At 49.0% G+C, this 19,099-nt stretch overlaps 1 protein-coding gene across 1 annotated transcript in view; it reads right to left on the reverse strand.

The window, feature by feature from the left end:
* Positions 1–19,099, reverse strand: part of MED13L (mediator complex subunit 13L) — a 628,245-nt gene that overhangs the window by 371,851 nt on the left and 237,295 nt on the right. The window contains exon 3 of the mRNA XM_067015324.1: positions 14,179–14,293. Within this exon, the coding sequence (XP_066871425.1) occupies positions 14,179–14,293 (115 nt within the window). The remainder of the gene's footprint in view (positions 1–14,178; positions 14,294–19,099) is intronic.

Here is a 19,099-nt window from a genome sequence, read left to right on the forward strand (position 1 = left end):
CCCATGCATCCCAAACCCTAGCTTTGAGAATGTCCCCCAACCATGTGAGATTATTTACCCACAAAGGCTCAGGGGCCCCCCTTTCAAGGAGACCTGCATTTGCATAGTGCATTTCAGAAAGCTCCCCACAAGCTTAATGACATCAAATGGTGTGATTTCAGGCCCGTATGTTCCTGTGCTCGCATGCACGTGTGTATACCTCGAGGTCCTCTGTTCCCCCCTCAGATCAGTGCAAGAAGGTGACCCCAACCCACCAGCTACTAGGAAACTCGGTCACATCAATAATTCCTATGCCTTGCTCTACACCGGTGACAGGGGAGTGGGAAGTTAATTAGCTTTGCTAGAAAGGGCCTGTGAAATGTTTGGAACCCTGCAGCCGGAGAACCCCGCACACTCAAGGTGCAATTCTGCATTCCAGCCCCAGCCTGGGCTCACTCAGCTGGAGCTTACACCTGTTCACAGCACTGGGTGGTATTTACAGACAGTAGACACTCGTGGGTCAGCGGGAGGACAGGAATGGGGACACCCCCGTGCTGCGTCTGAGTTGTCGCAGAGTTAACTTAATGATGAAACAATCACCATTCATTCTCCCTTCTCCTGCGAGTGCAAATGGCTTTATAAACACCAGGCCTAGGGCGAGTGAGGAAGGTGGGGTAAAGGGTTTACCTTGGGTCGGGAGTGAGCCTTCAGTCCATTAAGGGGAGTCTGAGAGCAGACGTTAATGGTGCCTCCAGGCGTGGAAGTTAATTCAGCCTTGAAAATAGTTCTCAAAATCCACTTGCTGACCACTTCGGCCCACGCTGATCTCCACACCCTGCCCATGCCTCCCTGGAACATCTCCATTCACTGTTCCTCGGTCTGATCGACTCCAAGGCACCGGCCCAGGAAGTCACTGACCTTGGACTGGGTTTCTCAAAGTGGGGAGCACATTCCTTCTATATGCAACACAGGTGACATAACACAAGTGAGGCACTCGCCTCTGGTCCAAAATTTAAGGGGCTGACAAAAAACTCAGTCATCAAGATAAAATAAATACAGGCAGGGCTTCCCTGGTGGCACAGTGGTTGAGAATCCGCCTTCCAATGCAGGGGACACGGGTTCGAGCCCTGGTCTGGGAAGATCCCACATGCCGCGGAGCAACTAAGCCTGTGCGCCACAACTACTGAGCCTGCGCGTCTGGAGCCTGTGCTCCGCAACAAGAGAGGCCGCGATAGTGAGAGACCCACGCACTGTGATGAAGAGTGGCCCCCGTTTGCTACAACTAGAGAAAGCCCTCGCACAGAAACGAAGACCCAACGCAGCACAAATAAATAAAATAAAAAATTAATAAACTCCTACCCCCAACATCTAAAAAATAAATAAATAAATAAATAAATACGGGCAATATAAAAAAAAATAAGGTTAATGAAAAACATCCCTGATGAACAAAATTTATAATAAAGACAGGGATCTTATCCTTACTCACTCTACTTGGACCCTCACTCAAATGACCTTGACCCTCATTGACATGACCTTGACAGTCACTCACATGGCCTTGACCCTCACTCACATGGCCTTGACCTCACTCATCTCTCTGTATTTCCAGCCCTAATGCAAGATGATTTTAAGTGGTCCACATGGGAACATTTAAAATTTTAATACTTATGTATTTTTTAAAAATTATGGCAAGCGATCCCAGCTTTCTATTTGTGGTAGAGATATACCATTTTTCTTTTAAAAATACATTAATTTCAATAAATAATTTAAAGAAATTTATTTAGTGAATAATAGAGCCAGTGGTCTGTGCATGGTACCAAGATCCTGGTTGGGGGATACTTGGGCAAAGGCTCCACCTGTGACCCCTCCGAAGGCAGGGCCAAGCTAACCTTCTCTTCTATTCCTTGTTGTATGCAGGTGACTTCTGATTTAAAGCAGGAGCTTAAGAAGAAGAGAACGGGGCTTATCAGAAGTGTGGCCTTGACAGTCACCAAACCTCTCTGAGTCCCAGACTCTTTACCTCTAGATTGGGGCTCACAATATTTGCCACCGTGGGCTGTGAGGTTTACAGGAGATGATTATAATGTGCACGGTGGGGCTCAACAAGGCCACATCTTGATTTTTGTGGGCTCCTTTCCCCGTTAAAAATTATTTTTTATCCCTGCATAGTTATAAAGATGAATGCAATCCGCTTCAATTATATTCACCTTTATACCAACGCACTCAGGTATGCATGTTGCTTATTTCAAGAAGTAAAATATTTGGTGGGGGGCGTGAAAGTACAATGGCCTGAAAGTACCATGGCCGCAGCACTGTGCTTGCTGTGCCGGATGGAGACGTCAGAGCTGGGCACTACAGGCAAGCCCTTAATCTTTTAATCTTCACAACGCCACAAGGCAGACATTATTAGCTCCAATTCATAGACGATGAAAAGAAGGCCCAGAGAGTCTGAGGAACTTGCTCAAGGTCACACAGCCACTGAGTAGCAGGGCAGAGATTTGAATCCAGATCCCCTGATTCTGGAGTCTGCCCTGCTGTCATGCCCCAGGAAGTGAGATAATCTGGAGGGCTGCCAAGCCTGAGTGATCGTGTCCCTCGGTTATGGAAACTGTGATTATATTCAGAGCCCCCTCCTGCGAGGCCCATAATGTGGAAGCAACCTGCAGGAGGACCCCGAGTGTCCTGGCCTCTGGGTTGCCTGCTAATTTGGGTGGGAGCTGGGTGACATGCTCAAGTTGGTTGTTTGGGAGTCAGTCTCTGGGCATTTAAGCTGCCACCCCCAAGCAGCAAGATGTCCTCAGGGCCTCTGAGACACCGAGTACCAAACTCCAGCAGACCGGGTTGCTATTTGCTTCATGCTTCTGTGTTCTTCAAAAGGACAAAGAAAAACAGAGAAAAAGAACTTTGGATGCAGACCAAAGCCACTCAGGTTTTCCGTTGTGTGTGCTCTTGCAGCCTCCTCAATGAGGAGGTCCCGACAAGTGTCACCTGAACGAGGGGTCAGAGCCATTCCCTTCCACGCACGCGACACTGCAATTTTCAACAATTGTGGCTTGAGACAAAGATCCGCCCGGGGAAGGAAAATCTAACCGAGTTTGCAGTTTCCAGCTTTGGCGCTTCTTGAATTATACATGGGCAAAACCCCCTTGAAGGCTGCTTTTTAAGCCGTGAGGGGAAGGCATATAATTTTGGTCTCTGGCATTCTGCTAAAACACTTGCTGAAAATGGGGCCCCTCCCCAGCCAAGTGGCGTTTGCCTCGAAACCAAATGGGGGACGTTTGACGCCTCAAATAGCTTCAAGCTGCCAGCAGGAGGGATGCTGAGAGGGTTGGTTCCTTTTCTCTTTTCCACAGTCTTGTCTCTGTAGGGCTCCTGTCCCTCGGAGGCCCTTCCCTTGTGGTAGCAGCTGTGACACAGACCACAGACATTCTCCTCCTTCTTGGCTGGGAAGGGGGAAAAGTGCTATATTCTTCCAGAAGGGGAGGCAGGGGACTGGGTCGGGGCTCAGTAGGGTCCAGCCAGGCCCATCTCAGCCTCCTCTGGGAGATGGCAGCTCCGGGTCCAGACTGCCCCAACCCCATGCTGCTGGGTCCAGAAAGGTCGGCGCCATTCCTGGCCCCTGTAATTGGGCAAACTGCCTCCAGTGGTCTGGAGCTGCAAAATGCTGCCCAGAAGAAGGGGCTCCCCAGCACTCTTCTCCCACTGGGATTTGCCCCAGGCCAGTGGCCAAGGGCATTTGAAGGATCTGAGTCGGCTGGGGTCATCTGGGTCATTGGTGGCTTAAGAGTGTGGGCCCTGGTGACAGCCACGGGGTTGGGATGGCGCTTTGTAACTTATTAGCTGTGTGAACCTGAGAAGGTTACCGCACCTCTGGGACCCTCAGTTTCCCTGTCTGTAGAATGGGCTGATTATCTACTTCAAAGTGTTGCTATAAAAATGAAACGCATGCTGAGTGTCTTTAGCACAGTAACTGGGCCGAAGCTCTCCAGAAATGGTGGCTATCATGATTATTTGCATGTTGAAGATAAGGAAATAACAAGTGGTATTACTTCCCGTTGGTAACTCAGAGGGTGTGTGTGTGTGTGTGTGTGTGTGTGTGTGTGTGTGTGTGTGAGAGTGTGTGTGTGTGTGCGCGCGCGCGCGTGTGCGTGTGTGTTCGAGTGCACGTATGCACGTGTGCCTGTGCCCGTGAGTGTGAATATGTGTGTCTGTGTACTCGCGCACAGGCTCCAGCCAAAAGGTCAGGGGAAGAGCGTTCTTGTTCCTAGACATGGAAACTTGAGAAGGGCAAATACTTCATTATTTAGATTCAAAAGCTACTCATTAGGCGAGACTCGGGCACTTAGAAAGAAAAGCTGACCTGCAAGTGTAAAATGTTATTATAAGTAATGACAATGATTATAGGATGAGGGTTGAGCAGAGAGAGGGAGCTGGAGAGGTTAATGTCCATTAACTACCACGAATTAGGAGATGGCGCTTCTGCAGACACTTCTGGGTGAAACCTAAAGGTCTGTTTATTTACCTCACGGGGAGCTCTTAGCACATCAAAAAGGTATTTAAAACACAACCCCCCAACAATTAGCTTTAGGAAGAAGAGTAAATATGGACGCAATTTATCACTCCAAGAGAGCCCTGCTATCAGAGACAGATGCTGTCAGTTAAATAAAACAGACACTAAGACCCACCGGAAAGATCAATCCAGAAGCAATTCGCTAATTTGCTGACCAGCAGAGGACAGTAGGATTTTGGTGGCACACCAAAAATTCATGTCTTTCTGCTAATTTTTATAACCTGAGTTACATGTTCCTTTTTGCCTCCAGCGGGGAAAAGATGACTCAGGAATGGGTTGAGGTGATTTCACTGGCTTTGTCCATCTTTGATTTAAAAAGGTAATAGAAGGAAATTGAACACTGAAAGAGCCAAGGGCATTGGGACTTGACTGTAGGGGGACCAGTCATCCCGGTTTGCCTGGAACTGAGGGGTTTCAGTGCTAGAGCTGGGACAGTCCCGGGCCAACAGGGATGGTTGGTCACCCTGCTTATGTCCCCTTCCCGAGGCCCCAAGTATGAGTATCAGTCAATCCTGGTCGGGGTACTAGTGGGCAGAAGCTGGCTTGTGGCTTCCCCATTAGAAATTCTACCTCCCCCCATACGGCAAAACAGACTGTGAACCCATCAGCAGCAGGAATGTGACGTCGCATGGGCACACACCGAGGTAAACGTCCAGGGAGACCTCTGATAGGCAAAGGCGCGGGGGTCCAAACGCTGATCTTGTACAGACTGCTTTTAACTTCCCAGAGAACTCTTGATGGAAAATTGCAGGGCCCAGTGACACTCTGCAGAGTCCAGAATCTCTGCACCCCCCTCCCCAATATGTACCTGATCGTGTTATATAAACCGGGGCAAGAACGCACACTATATACTCGAAATGCACATCATTCTACCATTTCAGCTGTTTCCACTGCTTCTGAGATTTCGTATATAAATATCTCTGTGTGTGCGTTTGTGTGTACATTTCTTGACATATTTACGAAGTCCCAGTTTGCCAACCTTCGGGGCATGATGCAAGAACTATTTTTCATCTTAATCTGCTGTAATGACATGTTTTATTATACTATTTCAGCTGTTTCCATTGCTTTCGCTGTTTCATGTTTTATGTATTTTAACCAATGCTTTAATTTTAGGATGTTGTGCCCTTTGGTGATTTCACAAAAGTTCACTTTGGAAAATCGACAGGGCTTCACAGCGGCGGCCGTTGGGGGCTCTACCCACACACAGCACCGCACAGAGGAAAGAGGGTCCGAATGCAGGGCAGGAAGCAGACACACTTGAAGGCAGGCTGGGGGTGCCAATGGCTTACGGGCCTGGGGTCCGTAACACCAAGATGTAGGGGGAAGCTGTGTTCGCCTAGAGCTTCTGCTCCGTTTAGCCCTGTTAAGTCTGGCACCCGGGAACCCCCTCAGTTCCAGACAAAGCAGGATGGTGGGTCACCCTTCCAAGATAGCAGGTTTGATGCTTGAATAGGCTGGTTCTTAGCAGGTGGAGGAGCTCTTGGTGTGACATAGAAAGAGCCCAGAGTTTGGAATGCCCTCTTCCTAGTTTCAAACCCCAGCTCTGTCTATGCTGTAATAGTCATTTGAATCTGAGGAAGTCACTTAAGCCCTCACTAAACCTCAGTTTCCTCATCTGGAAAATGGGGCTGAGAAAGTACATTGTGCAGAAGTGCTGTAATTGATGGAGGAAGCGATGTGTGTTCTACACCTACTATGTAGTCTCCTGGTTCCCTGAACTAACAATGAGGGAGTCCCACCGGATGCTTTTGAAGTGCTCAAAATCCATGTCCTGTGGCAGAGGGAAGGGCTGAGGCCACCACCCAGACCTCCCAGTCTGGGGCACCAACATGTCCCCATGCTCATTTAGACCCTTTGGCAGTGGGGGCTGAGGAGCACAAGAGGTATAATAATAATAATGGTAAAATATATTATAATTATAAAGCAGTATATTTACATTATAAACGATTTGATAATTATAAAATATTGTAGTAATAATGCTAATACTAATAATGGCTTCTGTTTATTAAGTGCTTACTATGTGCCAGGAAAGCACTGTCTTTCCTCATCCCATGTAACCCCCCAGCAGGACACCTGCTGGGTAAGTGAGATCATAGTCCCTATTTTGCAGATGAGGAAATGGAGATCTCGAGAGGTGAAGACATTTACCAAAGACCACACAGCAAGCAAGTGTTCAATGGGACATTTGAAACCACATCAGTGTTACTCCAATGTCCATGCTTTTTAGCACAATGCCCTGTAGCCTCCTTGGCTGGAAGGAGTGGAGCATCACTTGGGGCTGTAAGGCATTACAGAAGAAATGGAGAGGGAAGGTCAGTGGGCAGAGCTGAGAAGGCCTTTGGTTGCCAGGCCTTGAACCCTGGCTCCAGCCTGGAACAATCCCAAGGTAGGGCATGGGGAGGGGCCTGATATTTGACACCTGCCTTTCTCCCTCCCCTTTCTCTCCCACACCCACTGCCCACCCTGGACCCTCCTGCCTCGGTGTCTATGCATGCATGTATTTTCCCTACTCAAGGGAACATAGTGACTTTCCCTTAACACCCTACATCCTCTCTCTCTGAAAACTCCTATTCACCCTGCAAAGCCCAGCTCCTTAATGTCCAGGCCCTTGTCCCTTTAGACTCCCATTAGTGGCTTCTTTACTGATTTAATCATAGCACCTGTCCGTGCCTGCCATGAAATGACGGAAAGTTGGTGGAAAGTTTGTTGGTCAGAGAAGTCTCAGCTGTCTTGCTCACCCCATCTGGATGACAAACAGCCATCGTGTTTCAGACCCTGACAATGTGCTAACACATTGTGTTTAATTAATGGAGCCCCAGAAGCATCATCATTTCTATTTTCTAGATTATGGGAAAGCAAACTACAGCCTGTGGGCCAGCTGCCTGTTTTTGTAAATAAAGTTGTATTGGACAGAGCTATGCTTGTTCATTTGTGTATGTCCATGGCTGCTTTCATGCTACAGAGACAGAGTTGAATAGTTGCCACAGAAACTGCATGGCCTGCAAAGATATTTACTATCTGATCCTTTGTAGAAAAAGTATGCTGGCCTCTGTAAATCAGAGTAAAGATCTGAAGTTCAGAGAGGCTTAGCAACTTGCCCCAGTTAACTCACCCAGCCAAGGACAGCCTTGGGGTTCAAACCTGGAACCCCAGGCTTCAAAGTGGTGCCCTTTCTATACCCCAAATGCCATCCTGGCTTTCTTCTAAGTCCCCTTCCACAGATGTACCCCAGTGCTCGGCATCAAGCCACACAGAGGAGGCTCCCTCCCACCTGGCTTGGGGGCCAAGTGCAGTAGCTGACAACAGGGCCACCTGGACTCAGGTGTGAGCATTTAAGGTGCACTGGGGCCCAGAAAAAAAGGGAGTGGGCTGGAGAAGATATTTGGTTTTTTTACAGAATGAAAATGCATTTGATAAAGAATCTCACCTAGCCTGCCGATCTCATCTTCCAAGCACTTTACAGATAAACCCGTGGTGTAAAGTGAATCAATCCTTGCTTAGCTGCTCCGCTGTTTGCAGTTTCAGAGGGGCCAGACCCAGCACGGCTTGCAAGGGGCAGGGCCTTCCTTGGGTCTGGAGACCGCCCCTCAATGCAGGAGACAAAACTCCTTCCCACATCCCACAGCCAAGCTCCTCTGGTGTCCCCCACCCCTGCCCCCAACCAGCACCCACCTTCCCCATTTCAACCCTGCAGCCTCCCCCTCCCCAGCGTCTCCAGGGGTCTGCTTCCCCACCCAGCCCTGGGAGCTCTATTTCAATGTGAGATACAATTACAGATCATGTTCCTTTTCTTCCCCCCTTTTTCTTTTTAATAAAGCCGTTTTGTGTCTCCACCGCTCCCCCCTTCCTGCATTCCTCCCATCTTAGTCTCCCCTCTCCCCCTCCTGTAGGAAATGTCTTGGATTCTCTCACTGGGGTGTAATGGTTAAATTGCTACCAGCTGATTAAACAGCAGAAGTTGAAGCTGTAATCCTTGGCGTTCAGGAACCCGGGGAGGCAGAGACGAGGGCCCTGACCCCTGACGAGGGCTTAGCCCCCGTTGACCCCCCTGCGGTGTGCCCGCCCTGGCTTGGCTCTCTTCATTTGTCCCGGGCTGCCCGACAGAATCCTCAGGGAATGGGCCAGGGGAGGAAAAGAAGAGGAGAGGCGGAGAGAGGGAAGGGAGGGAGGAGGTGGGTACCTCCCCAGCCCCGGCCCAACCTCCCAGGAATGTCTGTTCCCACCCTTGTCCCTTCCCTGCCCCCCACCCAAGCCACACACACACACACACACACACACACTCTCTCTCTCTCTCTCTCTCTCTCTCTCTCTCTCTCTCTCTCTCTCACGGAGACATTCTCACATACACACGCAGGCTCACACACACCCAGGCCCGCAGGCACACGCATTCACACACCCAGGCACTTTCTCGCTCTCTGCAGAAAGCGGACCAGATGAAGGAGCGGGCCCACCTGCCCCGCCCCCTCCTCAGGGAGCCCCTCCTCCCTCACCTGCCCCACCCGGGGAAGGCTCAGGAAGATGGAGAGGTGTGAGCTGGGAAGGGGATGGGGAGAGGGAGGAGGAGGGCTTTGGGGATGGGCGGACTCAGGCTGGACCCTGGCTCTGACAGCTGCTTGAGCCGGGAGTCAGGAGAGCCCTTCTTCGAGCCTCTCTGAGCCCTGTTCGCAGGCGGAGGGCGACAGCCACCTCGCAAGGCGGCGAGGATGAAGCAGGTGAATGCAAATCATCGCGCCCAGCCCGGCGCAAAGCGTGTCTCATCTCGAACGGCCTGGGCTCAGGGCTGGGGTGGAGTGCCATCGTCGTAACTTTCAAACCACGCCCCGCACCCCGGAAATAAAAGCTGTGTGCCCCTGGGCTCCTTACTGGACTCCTCCGACCCTCAGCCATTCCCCTGCAAACTGCCATCGTCAAGCTTCCCCGACGGGCCTGTGGCAACTGAACGTGACACTCCACAAGCCGGGACCTCGCCAGGGTGTCTCTCCTGCCCTGACTGACATGTTTGTCAGCTCACCCTCTGGGCGAAGAGTAGCAGGGGGCGGCGAGCCTCCTTGGGAAAGTTCATTTCCATGGAAAGTACAGTTCAGATGAGGGGAGGATCTGGCCTGGATTCACCCTCCTCCACACTTACTCAGAAACCAGAGAGGAAAGCTGGGATGAGGAGGGAACTGGCTGCCCGCACAGGGAACGTCTGCCACCCGTCCAAGTTCAGGGCTCTTGGAAGCATCCTTTCTCTTTCCATGGGGGAAAGAAAAGCCTCTGTCTTAGGGTTCTCCAGAGAAACAAACAGAGCTATCCACATGGAGACATGCGTTTCTCTATAATTGTATCTACATAGATAGTTCTGTATGTAGAGATATAGATATAGATATGAGATAGATATCCTATATGTAGAATAGATATGATATAGATAAATCCATATATAGATTTAGATGTACAGTCGGCCCTCCTTATCTGTGGACTTCTCATCTGCGGATACAGGGGGCTGACTGTATTCTCTGTGCTATGCCATTTTATGTAAGGGACTTGAGCATCTTTTTTTCATTGTTTCTTTCGTTTGTTCTTTTTGGCTGCACAGCTCAGCTTGTGGGATCTCAGTTCCCCAAACAGGGATTGAACCAGGGCCACGGCAGTGAAAGCGCAGAGTCCTAACCACTAGGCCACCAGGAAACTCACATCTTTGAATTTTGGTATCTGCTGGGGCTCTGCAACCAATCCCCCACGAATACCAAGGGACAACTGTAAATATATATATGATACAGATGTCACATATACATATACATCTATCTATATCTATATCTACCTATCTGTTGAGAGGGAGAGGGAGAGAGATTTATTATAAGAAATTGGCTTGCACAATTATAGGGCCTGAGAAGTCCCTTAGTCTGCTGTCTGTCAGCTGTAGACCTGGGAGAGCCAGTGGGTAAGTTCCAGTCTGAGGGCAGGAAAAGACTGCCTCGCAGCTCAAAAATCATCAGGCAGGGGCTTCCCTGGTGGCACAGTGGTTGAGAGTCCGCCTGCCAATGCAAGGGACACGGGTTCGTGCCCCAGAGCGGCTGGGCCCGTGAGCCATGGCCGCTGGGCCTGCGCGTTCCGGAGCTTATGCTCCGCAACGGGAGAGGCCACAGCAGTGAGAGGCCCACGTACCGCAAAAAATAAAAATAAAAAAATTTAAAAAAATAAAAAAATCATCAGGCAGAGAGTGAATTCTCTTTTCCTCTACCTTTTTGTTCTATCCAGGCCCTCAAGGGGTTGGATGTGGGAGGGCCTTCTGCTTTACTCAGTCTACCCATCCAGATGCTAATCTCACCCTTTAAACACCCTCATAGACATACCCAGAAAATGTTTGACCAAATAACTGGGCACCCTGTGGCTTCATCAAGTGGACACAGGAAATTGAACATCACAGCCTCCAACTGGGGTAGGAGAGAGCAGAGGGGAAGGCTGCTTGAGGGCTGAGGGTCAGGCCCATTTTTGTGCAGTGGGGTTGACTAGTGTCCCCCCAAATTCATTTCTACCCAGAACCTCAGAATGTGACCTTCATTGGAAATAGTGTCTTTGCAGACACAGTTAAGCTAGAATTGAGAGGAGACCATAGTGGATTAGGTTGGGCCCTATATCCAATGAGAATATCCTTATAAGAGACAGAAAAGGACAGACGCAAGGAAGAAGGCCCTGTGAAGACAGAGGCGTAGACTGGAGGGATGCTCCACAAGCCAAAGAACGCCTGGGGCCACAAGAAGGTGGAAGAAGCAAGGAAGGACCCTCCCCCAGAGCCTTGAGATGGAGTGCGGCCCTGCTCAGACCTTGAGTTTCAGCTTCTGGCCTCCGGAACTGTGAGACAGTAAAAATTGCTGTTTTCTCCCACCCAGTTGATGGTATTTGTTACAGCAGCCACAGGAAACTAATACACCCTGCTAAGCATGCATCATTGGTCCTATTTTACAGATGGGGAAATCGAGGCACAGAGAGGGGAAAGTCCTTTGTCCAAAATCACACAGCTGGTTGGAAGTGAATGCAGGATTCAAACTGAGGTCTAACTCTGGTGCCTGGAGCCTGTGCTGATGAGTTCACCCAGGAAGGACGTTTCTGCGGGGGACAGATGTTGTGAAAGATGGAAGGGAAGGCAAGCACTGGCTTCCTTTGCCCCCAGCTAACAGGCTGTCAAGGTAGCTGTGCTGAGGGGTCTGAGAGATGGGATCTCAGGGATCCTTTCTTAGTCTGAGAGTACCTGGGCAGGGGCACGGGCGAGGGTGGGTCTAAAAATTCCACCAGTGTAATTGTGAGAGAAAGAAATTCTGGTCACAGCTGGTCTTCCTGTCTAGGAGCTGCCCTGACCTTGCTACTAAACCTGGGTGTTTACCTAGAGGCAGGGCTGGGGCAGGTGCCCAGGACCTAGAATTCAAGGAGGCACTTTCTCTCGGGGTCGTGCCAGGGCCCAGTCCCGGGTTGCATGAACCTGAGAGTGAGGGCCTCCTTATATTTTGCTTGCCTCACCCCAGTCCTGGCCTGCCCTGGGGGTAACTTATCAGAGGAACAGAGAGCATTCTGGGCTACTGGCAGCAAGTGGGCTGTGGGGCCACACAGATCTGGATGTAAATCCTGGGTTTAGCCGCTTACTAGCTGGATGACCGTGAATGGGTCTGTTCTCTTATTTGAACTCAGTTTTCTCATCTATAAAATGGGGATAATAGACTAAAACCTACCTCATCGGTTGTGGTGGGGATTAAATGAGTTGACACAAGACATGCCTGGCACTTGGTTAAAGATATTGTCACCATATTTGCAGCTCGGAAAGAGGAAGTTGGGGGGTAGCAACGTGAGTAATGGCTGCATCTGTTGGCAGATCAGAGGTGGCCAGCCAAGTGGATGGGCGGGTTGGGTGTAGCTTCAGAGTGAGCGATAACTGGTAATTTCTTGTTGAAGAAAAACCCAGGCTCAGGCTGGAAGGGCGAGGTAGCTGGTGCACACAGCTCTTTAGGAACCTTCACAACCCTTTGCAGGGAGTCACGCTTGCCAGCCAATTCCTCCTGTCTGGACGGGAACCATAAAGTTCCTGTGGGCACTGCCCGGACCATCTCCAGGTAGGGGAACGCTGGAGAGAGAGTCCCAGGTACCCCAGTTTCAGCTCTGAGGATGTGAGCTGGTCACCTCCCAGTGTCCTGGCGTTTCTGTCTGAGCCAGAGGGGACATCGGGCTGGGTCCCTGGCGACAAGGACAGGTTGGGTTGAGCAACCAAATCTGTTCCTTATCCGAGCGACAGATCTCTTCTCAAGTTCAGCTCTGGCTGATGCCCTGCCCGTGGTGGAGGTTCCTGTCCTCACCACCATGAGTTCACGATTCTCCAGGCTGACGGTGGTGGGCTGCCAGGCCCCACAACTGGCGCCCACCCAGTGAGGAAGGCAGACAGGGCCTCACATCGTTTACCTGCTCTTACTTTTTAAGCTCATTGATTTGCCCTCCTGACCCTTGTTCCCAGACAGAGAACATCCAAAGCAAGGCGCAGGCTCCAAGTTCCTATTTGGGTATTTTTTTCTTTTAAGGGTGTGGCTGCCCATTAGCCCAAGGCAACCACCTCCCAATCTTCCAGCTCAAACTACAGCCCCCGCCTGCTTGCTCATGCCTGGCTTGAACCCAGCTCCTTAATCTCTCCCTTGCCAGGCTCCCGATGTGAAGTTCACACTTTTCCATTAGCACAATTATCGCATTCTTAACGAGCGCGTCTATCGTTTATTGAGCTGTTACTATGTGCCAGGCACTGTGCTAAAAGCTTTCCTACGTTACCTCATTTAGACCTGGCAGTAACCCCAAGAGAAGAGGATTATTTTACAGATGAGCGTAAAATAATTATTTTATGTGAGAGGATTATTTTACAGAGAGAATGAGCTACTTGACCGAGCCCACCCACCCAGGGAGGCAGGGTTTGAAAACAATTCTGTTCAACTTCACATTCTGGGTCCTAAATTTCCCAATAAGCCATCCTGTACTTCGGTTACCTGCAGACTTCTCCCCCTCTCTCAACCTTGGGTCCCCATGTCCGCTAGGGTATAGAGTCTGAGAGAGCAGAGAAGCACAGCTATCATTTTAAAAAAGAAATTATATAAATTTACAATTAAATAAATTCTCTTAAAAACAAAGGAAATAAGTATTCAAAACTCCTCAATCAATTGACTGCATTATTCTATTGTCTATGCTCTTGAGATTTTTTTTTATGTCTATTATGTCTGTATGGTGAAAATACTATATGGTATTTGCTATTGTACATCTGCACATCTTTTCCCAACTCTGTATTCAGTGACTTCATTTTGGTAGCTTGAAACTGGCCATGGCAGGAGTATTTACACCACTGTAATCGGCAAATGCTGCAAATCAGGGGTTTCCCCCGGGAAGTCAGTTATCAAAATTTTACCTGCATACCACCGATCACAACCTTTGTGGTAGGTATTAATCATCCCCTTTGAACAGATGAAGCAGTTGAGGCTCAGAGATGCTAAGTGATTTGCCCAAGGTCAACTTCTAGAAAGTAATGGGGCTGGGATAAGATCCCAGTTCATGGCATTTCCACTGCACTGATACACCTTCATGTCTACCGAAGATAGGAAAAAAATCCAGAAGCTCACTCCTTTCCAACCTACCCCAACCTCCAGGTGCTGCCTTGTGTTTGGTGAGTAAAATCTGAAGGTGGTTGGAGACACCAGCCATGCAGAAGGCCTCTGATTCAGAGAGAAGAGTGGTAGGTAAATCCTTGGCCTGGAAAGGAGGGAGAGAAAGACAAAAGAAGAAAAGGTCAAGTTTTCAACAGACTGAAATCACATTCCACTCACCTGAGCCTTCAAGAGCTAGTGCTAAGTTGGCCAATTAAAGGTAATGTCATCTCTAGCGTCTCTTTGAGGGGTACTTAAAGAAGCCTTAAAAATTAATCTTTCATTTATTCCAAGAACAAAACAAAATTCCCATCCACTGTTTTTAAATGATGAGGTGTGGTGTTAAATTAATGTTATTAATTGCAGACTGCAACTGCAGTTCTTCTGAACTCTGTGGACCCCGCAAGGTTTGTTGCTTCTTTCAGTTACACATGTATTTTTATGTAGATTCAAGGTCCCTCTTGTGAAAGAATCATGAGCTCAGCAAATATCAGAAAAGCCTGAAACTCATCGGTTGGTAAATATCATTTGTTCTGCGTCTAGGAGGGCAGAGACCTTGGCCTGGGTGCCCTTGGAGAGACCAGATGCTTGCTCCTGGGAATTTTATAATCTTGTTGGGGATTCGAAGGCAACCTTATACCAAATGGTTGAAGAAAAGTGAGAGAGGAAATGCAGACATTTAACAAATCTGGAGGGCATTTCAACAACTATTATTCAAGAGAGGCAACATCAAACAACACTTGGAAATCATTTGTATGGACTTTTTTTTTTTTAAGATTTTTTCTTTTGATGAGGACCATTTTTAAAGTCTCTATTGAATTTGTTACAATATTGCTTCTGTTTTATGTTTTGGTTTTTTGGCCGCAAGGCATGTGGAATCTTAGCTCCCCAACCAGGGATCGAACCCACACCCCTTGCATTGGAAGGTGAAATCTTAACCACTGGACCACCAGGGAAGTCCCTAGACTTTCAAGCTGGCAAAGTTAAGGGGGAAAAAAAAAAACCCAGTGGTGGTCAATGCTGGTGAGGATTTGGTGAGCCAGACATTTTTCATTCAGGGTAAATGGTACAACCTTCCAGAAACAAGCCAGGTAGATAACGCTTATCCTGATCTTGGTGTTCACCACAAATGTCCTCAGTTGCTTTGCAGAGGCCTTTGCTGTTTTGTCCATCTTGGACCCCTTCTCCCTTCTTCTGGTAAAAGCATCCCAATATTCCTTGGGGGGATTACTCCCTCCACTCTCCATGCACCATGGTTCAGGAGGAACTGACTTCACCTCTGGCTTGTACAGATGTGTGGTAGACAGACTTCCAAGATCCTCCCTTGTCCCCCCCGCCCCATGATCCATGTCTCTTGGTGTTCACACCTTTGTATAAGCCCCTCCTCCTGAGTGTGGGCTGAACCTAATGATTGGCTTCTAATCAATAGAATACAGCAAAAGTAATGGATGTCATGTCTGTGATTAAGTTACAAACGGTTGTGATTTCTGTGATGCTAGCAGGCGATCTCTAGTTCCCTCTCAGATTGCATGCTTTGACGAATAAGCCACCATGTGGTGAGGAAGTAAGGGCAACCTCCAGCCAAGGCAACAGTCAGTGAGAGTCTGAGGCCCTCAGTCCAACATCCTATAAAAGACTGAGCCCTGCCAACAACCACTGAGTAAGTTTGGAAGTGGATCATTTCCCAGTTGAGCCTTCAGATGAGACTGTAGACCCAGGGCTGACACCTTCATAGCAGCCTTGTGAGATAATGTGAAGCAAAGGACACAGCTGAGCTGTGCCCAGCTTCTTGTTATATCTATTTCGGCAGAACTAGGTCACCTGCCTACCTCTAAACAAATTACTGGCAAAGAGAAAAAACACTGCCTTTTTTTTTTTTTTTTTTTTTTTTCTAATTTAGACATGACCCATTACTGGGCCTGGACCGGCTGCTATCTTGAACAACATCAGGGGAATTTATCAAGAAAGAAAAAAGAAGGGGTCATTGGGCAAGTGACCAAGAGTGTCCATGACCATAATGATGATTACCTTAGGTCACATTTTTGGGGGACACTTACAACCCACCAGGCTCTGGGCTAAGCACTTCACATGCATTATCTCATTCACTCTCTGCAGCCACCCTATGAGATAGGTTCTACCTAGTACCCATTTTTTATGAGTTGAATTATGTCCTTCCCAAATTCATTTGTTGAAGTCCTACTCCCCCCCGCCCCGGTCCCCCTGCCAAGTACCTCAGAATGTGATCTTATTTGGGTCATTGCAGATGTAATTAGGACTTCCCTGGTGGCATAGTGATTAAGAATCCACCTGCTAATTCAGGGGGACACGGATTCGAGCCCTGGTCCGGGAAGATCCCACATGCCGTGGAGCAACTAAGCCCGTGCACCACAACTACTGAAGCCTGCACACCTAGAGCCTGTGCTCCACAACAAGAGAAGTCACCACAATGAGAAGTCTGCTCACTGCAACGAAGAGTAGCCCCCACTCGCTGCAACTAGAGAAAAGCCTGTGTGCAACAATGAAGACCCAACGCAGCCAAAAACAAATAAGTTAATTACTTTAAAAAAAAGATGTAAGTAGATAAGATGATGTAATTAGGGTGGGTCTTTATCCAATGTGACTGATGTCCTTATAAAAAGGGGAAATTTGGACACACATAGAAGGAAGGCAGTAGGAAGAGATACAAGGAGGGGATGGTCAACTACACGGCAGGGAGAGAGGCCTGGGACAGATCCTTCCTTCCACAGCCCGCAGAAGGAAGCAAACCTGCCATCACTTTTTTTTTTTTTTTTTTTTCTGCGGTACGCGGGCCTCTCACTGTTGCGGCCTCTCCCGTTGCGGAGCACAGGTTCCGGACGCGCAGGTTTAGTGGCCATGGCTCACGGGCCCAGCCGCTCCGCGGCATGTGGAATCTTCCCGGACCGGGGCACGAACCCGTATCCCCTGCATCGGCAGGCGGACTCTCAACCACTGCACCACCAGGGAAGCCCCCTGCCATCACTTTGATTTCCAACTTCTAGCTTCCAGACCGTGAGACAATGCATTGCTGTTGTTTAAGCCACCCAGTTTGTGGTACTTTGTTACAGCAGCCCTAGCAAAAGAAGACACCATTTTACAGAGTGATGGCTGGGAAAGTTAAGTGAATTTCCCAAGCACTGATTCCAACCCAGGTCTCTCTGACCCCAAAGCCCATGGTCTTAACCACAAGTCTAAAATGGATTGTATACTGCAGGCAGCTGGGAGCTGGAGAAAGTTTGAGTGGCCCGACCGAGCCACGTTTCAGGTGGAATGTCATCATTGCAGACATCAAAAAGTTCCTTTTTGTGTCTGTCGTCAATCTCTTTTATCCTAGGCTCGCTGCCTCTGGCCTGGTTTCTAGGAGACAGGCAGAACTCCTCCTAGAGGCCTCCTCATAACCCCCCGCTTGGACGAGAAGCAGGTAATTAAGTCCCTTCCTTTGTAGGACCTGTGGTCTCAGTCTTTGATCTTTCCTCCCTCTCTGCCCTAAAGCTTCCCCAGCCACTGAAGGGGGTGTGAGCAGGGTGTGAGAATAGCAGGGTGTGAGAATGGCTGGGCAAGGGCAAGTGTCTGAGGACACCCAGGACTCACCCAGAGCCACTGCGATAAGGAAGGAGCACTGGCTGAAGGGCTGTCCTGGCCACACACGATGTAGCCATGGTGATTCCTGGACCCTCACCCACCCAGCGAGGGGTTGATGATGCTGTATCTCAGCCCCCTTCTTTGCTCCTGAGATCCAAAGCCACTCGATAGCTTGGAGCCTCTACGTTTATTTATTTATTTATTTGTGGTATGCGGGCCTCTCACTGTTGTGGCCTCTCCCGTTGCGGAGCACAGGCTCCGGACGCGCAGGCTCAGCGGCCATGGCTCACGGGCCCAGCCTCTCTGCAGCATGTGGGATCTTCCCGGACCGGGGCACGAACCCGTGTCCCCTGCATCGGCAGGCGGACTCTCAACCACTGCGCCACCAGGGAAGACCCCCAAAGTTTAAATGTACACATTTATATATTGATAATATTTTTTTGGTTGAAAAGGAAGAGAGAGGGAGAGCGAGAGAACGAGAAGCCGCTTCTTCTATCTTGAGTCATCACAGAGCTCCTCTTCCTGTCCCACCCTCGGCCCTGTGGCCTCCCCCCTCTCCATTCTCTATTCGGTTTGCAAGGCTGTTATTCCTGCCAAATGAGTCATTGATGCGGGAAAGTTAATTTATTTTGGCAGACTTCACCATTGCTCTGAGAAATGGAGACTGTGCACCTACTGCTGCAGAAGACAGGTTATTGTGGTGATTCATTCATTCCTCTTTGCATTCATTCATTTATTCCCAGAGCACGTAATCATCTCTCACAGACACACATGGGCAGAATCGCTGATTGTTTTCTATCTCAGGGAGTAGATGTGAGGCTTAAATGAGGTAATATATGTAAAAAGGCTTAAATAATAATAATAATGACAATAATAATGATAATAGCTAATCCTCATTGAGCACTTATTATGTGTCAAGCTGATGCTAAGCTTTTTTAAAAATAAATAAGGCAATAAATTAAGCAGGCTTTATTTAATGCCTTTAATCCTGACGCTGCTTTCTGGGGCAGGGATGATTATTATCTTTGTTTTGGAGATTCAGAGACGGGAGCTCAAAGGGGTCAAGGTGATCTGGCCACAGTCATTACACGTCTCATAAGTGGCAGAAGGAAGTCAAGCCCGGCTTCCTCTTATCATGACCCATATTTATAAGGTGTTGACCACGTGGCAGGCACTGGACTTACAACCTGCTTCTCCACTCCCAGCCCACTTGGTTCTTCACAGGAACCTGTGACGTGGGGACTGCAATTAGCATCTGTTTTCCAGCTGAGCAAACTACATTTTGGAGAAGCAGGGCAACTTGCCCAAGGAG

This window comes from Kogia breviceps, chromosome 15 (genome assembly GCF_026419965.1).
Source record: "Kogia breviceps isolate mKogBre1 chromosome 15, mKogBre1 haplotype 1, whole genome shotgun sequence".
In the NCBI taxonomy this organism is placed as follows: domain Eukaryota; kingdom Metazoa; phylum Chordata; class Mammalia; order Artiodactyla; family Physeteridae; genus Kogia; species Kogia breviceps.